Below are 6,000 nucleotides of genomic sequence, written 5' to 3' on the forward strand. Positions count from 1 at the left end.
CATATATATATATATATATATAGATATATATATATATATATATATATATATATATATATATATATAGATATAGATTCATATATACATAAAGATAAAGATACATATACCGATACATACATAGATACAGGTATAGATACAGATATAGATACAGATACAGATACAGATACAGATACAGAAACCAAAGTTTTCCTTCTCCACACTTAATAAAGCTTGCTACCCGTAACCAAACATTGTTACAATGTTTAACCAGTTGACTGCCATATTCTGGGAAAATCTAGAAATTAAAAATTTAGCCAGAAAATTCGTCCTTCAAATATCGATTGATTTAAACGAATCTCATCTTGGCAAAAACTCTCAAACCTGGGACTTCGCGAAGTCTTTCTTTAGTTTCAGATTTGTGACCGTCAGATCCGAATGCATGTGTCATACCACAAGACCATATAGCCGCTAAGGATATCGTTATCCCTGCCGAAATCAAATATACCACCCGTCTTCTCAAAACGGTATTATTTCAGAAATGAATTACGATTTGAAAATTGAATGTATAGCCACACATTATTGAGCTTTGTGTTACTTTATGATATAGAGGAAACTAAATCGACGCCACTAATCTCGTTGTTTTAAAACGTCCATTTTGGTGACTAGTTCTCACTAAATATCATATCATTCAATATTTCTGTGTTATGGTATTTATTTTATCCGGCTGGTGGATATTGTGAGTATTTTATCTAAACGCAGAGCATCAATTCCTAACAAATACAAGTTCTTGCATTACCAATACATAATGTTGGTATTTCTTATCATTCAAATAATTGTAAATTCACTTTCTAAGGGTCCGATTTTTTATTATTTATTTTACGCCCTTCCCCCACGGCATCATAAGATACCGCATACCGTGAAGGAAATATAAATAATCCATCAAACAAGATGTCTGATGTCAACAAGAATCACCCATGTTGTCCAAGTGAGCAAATTGGGGGGGGGGGGGTTAATAATCTTGCCCAAGGAATAAAAAATACTAATGCAATGCCTTGACCACACGGCCATTTCGTCCCCGATTTACTTCGACGTAATACCCTTTTCAGTCGCTGGGTCACATATTTCAGAAAACCAATAGATCTTATGGTAATAAGATATTCAACTGCATTCAACACGCCTTTAATCTATTCAGCACGAGGTCCTAATCTGAAATGTAATCCTTTTTTCTTTTACAGGCTAAGAGGTCAAGGCTGCCGCAAATTTCAAACAAGACACAAAGTTGACTTGACTCCAATGTGGGGGGACGGGAATCAAACAAAACAAAAATTTGTCTTATCTTCAATTACTTCAGAAATCATGGGGGGTGGAGGGTGGGGGGTGGGGAGGGGAGTACGAATTCAAGAAACAAAACACAAATTATCTTGTCTTCGATGTGTTCAGTAAACATGGGGGAAGGGGGGGGGGGGGTGTTCAAATGTCAATCAACGGTGGTTCCCCCCACCAACTCAAACCCAATTATTACACCCCTAATTTTGGAAATCCCAATCATTTTATTTGATAAAATAGTTAAAACCGCCCCCACCCCCGCCACAGTTGATTGGCCATCGGAATTAATATTTTGGTGGTGCGTGCAAACACAAATTCAATAAGAAAAAAATATAACCTAGGAAATTTCGGAAGTCATTGCAAAATTTACCCATTTATCAATTATTTGTTACAGAAAATTTAAGAATCTTACTTTGACGGGTGTAATAAACGTATTCTTCCAAGGCGATGGATTTTTGAAATTCGTTACTTTTAGTACGCACTAACACTCACTTGCAAGCTGGTAGTGTTAAGTGGCTCGCTAAAATTCACTCATTAAATAAGTCCATAATCGTGAAAGATTCATGTACATAGCCATCAGGGAGTATAACGGACAAACACACAAAATTATGTGTAATCTTGAACGTTTATTGTCTGCTTAATACAGTTTAGTGAGAATTACTCATAAACATGGATGGCAAGAAACAATAACAAAGACCTGAGTAAGGTCAACTTCGTTTGTGTGTTGGTCCTTTATAATTACAGATGGAAATGTTGTGAGCTTCTTCGCCAATCGCATCCAACGAGTATCTATATCATGTTAACTATTTTGTTTAGGTGAAACCTATTCTTATCATAACATTAGCAAAATATTTAGATGCGTCCTTATTATCCTTTGTAAAAAAAGAATGTTTTTCTTTTGACACGAATCCAGTAAAACTAAATATTTTGACTTTTTTTTTATTTCCTGACCAAAATGATCTTTCTTAAAGTCAAATAGCTAGACTCGAGAATCAAATATTAATGTAATACCTTTTTAAGCGTGGGCGTCTCAGCGGTGCGTCTATGCTTCATGTCCAGAAGGTAACGAGTCCGATCACACGCCGCTGCGGTGTGTGGCCTTGAGCAACTCACCTCGCCTAGCTCTATTTGTGGCGCTGCACTGCGGCTGACGCCTGAGTTATTCCAGTCTTTCCTTGGAATAGACCCTAGAGAAAAAATTCATTTACTCTACGCGATGAATAAAGGGAATTTTATTTTATTTTATCTATTTCTTTTATTTTAAAAATGAAACACATTTTGTTAAGGAATATTATATGCGTGGTCATTGGAGGCAAATGATGATAGGACTCTTGCACTAATGCGTTTGAAATTCCTTCGAATTAAAGAAATTAAGGCGCATTAACCAGTATAAGATAAATATCTGAACAATTGTGTATGAAAGTCCTAGACAAAGGAAGAAAGATAAATGGAAGTAAAATAACCATGTCAAAAAATCAGCCGACCTCGTGGAGCAGACTCTTAGGCCATGGTCACACGGGCTCATCCTGGCATTCTCTAAGGATGTATTCGTTCGTCCGCTCTGGGAATCCACATGTACACAAGCTAGTCTAAGCTGACCCAGACTTTTTCATGCTTCCAGCTGTTCTCCCAATTTTTGCCCATTCTCTGTTCAGTGTTACCCATTCATTCTTGTGATCTCAGTTCAGTATGGCAGTTCTTTTCTCAGATCTTCAACGATTCATTTGCATAAATGACCCACTCCCTCCATGTGGAAAGTCTGTATACAGCTGCATAGTCAGGGTTGATGCTTTCTTCCGTCATGAAGCTCTCTCATTAGGCTGATGTTGTATCGGAAATACTCTCAAACCAACGCAAAATATTGTCCATTACAACAATGTTAAAACAACCTCGTTATTGCGTTCTGTTATCACAACTGCAAACATCCAATAACAAACAAAACAGGACAGTCCCACTCTCGTCCACATGGCAGACAACAAAAAACAATAACCCAAAATTGAGCCTTTATATAGCGCAATATCCAATAAACGTGATCAAAGCGCTTTACAAGGCGTTCCTGGCCAACAAGGCGTTCCTGGCCAACAGCAACACTTAACATGTAGGACATGACACGACGCCTGTTAGGCGATATTACATTTTTTTTCAGACAGAGACAACGCTGTTGACGGCCAGGTACTCATTTTAATCATGAGAACGGTGAGAGAATGTGAATAAAGAGCATTTCTCCAAGGACTCAACTATGCTCCGGTCGAGTCTCGAACCCAGGACCCGAAAGTGAGTGTCATAACACTAGATCACATAGCCACATGGCAGAAAACAAGAGAGGAATAGTGCTAAATAGCAGTAGGATCAGCTCCATAACCGATAGATGATATGAGAAGTAATTCTTTTGTGGCCAAAATGAAAAATAAATGCGTTTTATTAGATTTTGGCTGGGTAGTTACAAGTCAAATACGGTATCGTAACACCATACTGTACTCGTGTTTGAAGTAGACTGAATAATCAATTCACCACTTCACCAACGAGATCAAAAGTCTCCTTAGTTTGAAAATAAGAATAAATATCTATTTCTATATATATCTATATATCTACACACACACACACACACACACACACACACATATATATATATATATATATATATATATATATATATATATATATATATATATTACAAATATGACACTTTTGCTAATGTTATACTAGTTAAAACATATTGTGAACTACAAGTCATAAAAGTACAAAAGAAAAATGTAAAAAAAAATAATAAAGAAATGTATGTTTTAAGGAAACAATTGCCTAAAGGTAGACGAAGACGTTGCCCTGGGACTATGTCACTTTTTTTTCTATTGTTATTCTGATATTATACAAATAAATCATTGTTACCGGGACGATGTAGCCTAGATGTACAGGGTAGCTAAACTTTGCACAACGGGGTTGGTCCGTCTTGTCGACAGCTTACTGCCAGCGCTAATTATGACTTCAGTAATTTTTTTAGTATGTTTTAGAACCTCGTTAACCAGAGGATTCTCTACCCATTGCTTTTTTTTCAACCGATGTCTTTGTTTAATTAATGCAATGATGAGGCTATGCAGCACACAGCCCATGCATTTCTAGTTAATTTGAAATAGAAAGAAAGTCAGTGTTTTGGGAGGTTTTAACCAGTTAACTTGTACTCTGGGAAAACTCATATTTAGAAATTTGGCCAGAAAACTCGTCCTTCAAATATCGATCGATTTAAATGACCCTCATCTTGGAAAAAAGCTTTCAAACCTGGGATCTCACAAGTTCTTCTTTAAATCCCAGTATTTAGAGTTTATGCCAAGAAATCGATCGATAATTGAAGGAAGAGTTTTCTGGCCAATTTTTAAAATTACCCGTCCTTCTGAAGTACGGAAGTTACCTTGTTAAATGTGTAGAATAGCGTTATTTTTTGTTTAATTACAACCCAATATTTATAACTAACTAGTCGCGTGATTCGAGCTGCATTATTCTTGTGGATTTGTCATCTAGACATCTGAAGGCAGGTGATATAAAACGATTTAATCTTAAGGATCGGATTACTCCGTGAAATTACTCAAGCCTTCCAGGAGTTAGAGTACCGGCATCATCTGTGCAACGCAAGCATGGGCAGGATTTTCTTAGCAGTAAGTCGAGTTCAAACCTACAATCATATAGCATGAATATAAAAGCCTGAAATAAAGATAAAAACAAAAGAAAAAGACCAGTCATGGAATGTTTCGGGATCAAAACCATTCTTCAGTCAATAACAAGAAATAAATACAGTTAAAGCATTAATAATACAACCATCTCGAGTTAATAATATTACGATGTATTAAAGTTTTAACGGTTTTTTTTTTGTTATTGGCTGAAGGAGAGTTTCGATCCCCGAAACGTTTCGTGTTTGGTATTTAATTCTTTTAAGCCGTTATATTCATTTTGTACATATCGTTTTAGATTCCATAACGTCTACTAGCTTTGTGTGTTCTAGCCTAGTGTGTGATTGACCGAGTTTAACTGGTAATAAGTCGTGATGAGCCAATGCTAAAAAAAACGGATTTAAATTAAAAGAGGAATAATGAGAAATAAGAAATTTAATTTTGGTCTCTTAAAAATAACTATACCAATTGTCTTCAATTAATCATATCACCATAACCATCACCCCATCAACTATAGGAAAAGCGTCACAGTCGTTACGAATGTGCAGCAAAGAAGCCGAGTGGTTAAGCCATTGCACCTGTGGCCAGGAAGCTCCCGTACATGTTCGAGTCCTGCTTCAGGCACTTTCGTTCTATTCCTTTTGGCAAGATTATTAACTCCAAATTTGCTCACTTGGACAACATGGGTGATTCCTGTTGACATCAGACATCTTGTTTAATGAATTCTATCTTCCTTCGTGGAATGCCTAGGCGACGACATCTTATGATGGCGTGACAGAAGGGCATTTTTTCCGTTATGATACCTTCAACAATTTCATCATTCTGATTTCATGTGCACATCACTAAATTTAAAGAAAGTATTTTTGGTTCTAGCTAAAAAACAAAACAATTTTGACACAGTGTTGTAGACCTAATTTTTGCTGAACAAATTTATGTATAGAATGTACTTGATTTTCTTGTTGAGTAAGAAAAATCTAAATTTTGTTTGTAGGTTGGGTGAGTGTGAAGTTTCGGGAGAAATTCTGAAAATGACTGG

General features: G+C 36.2%; 2 protein-coding genes across 4 annotated transcripts in view; one reads left to right on the plus strand and one right to left on the minus strand.

The window, feature by feature from the left end:
• LOC144970560 (uncharacterized) overlaps positions 1-6,000 on the minus strand; it is a gene marked incomplete in the record, with an annotated part of 124,031 nt that overhangs the window by 77,673 nt on the left and 40,358 nt on the right.
• LOC144970562 (uncharacterized) overlaps positions 4,369-6,000 on the plus strand; it is a 90,727-nt gene continuing 89,095 nt past the window's right edge. Inside the window, exons 1-2 of one of the 3 annotated variants that reach the window (XM_078910328.1) lie at positions 4,369-4,443; positions 4,775-4,952. In XM_078910328.1, coding sequence (XP_078766454.1) covers positions 4,932-4,952 — 21 coding nt within the window. In that variant the 5' untranslated portion in view covers positions 4,369-4,443; positions 4,775-4,931. The other 2 variants (XM_078910330.1, XM_078910329.1) reach the window with 2 other exon arrangements.

The sequence above is a fragment of the Berghia stephanieae genome, chromosome 4, assembly GCF_034508935.2.
Source record: "Berghia stephanieae isolate SIO BIC M18660-M18661 chromosome 4, UCSD_Bste_1.3, whole genome shotgun sequence".
NCBI lineage: Eukaryota > Metazoa > Mollusca > Gastropoda > Nudibranchia > Aeolidiidae > Berghia > Berghia stephanieae.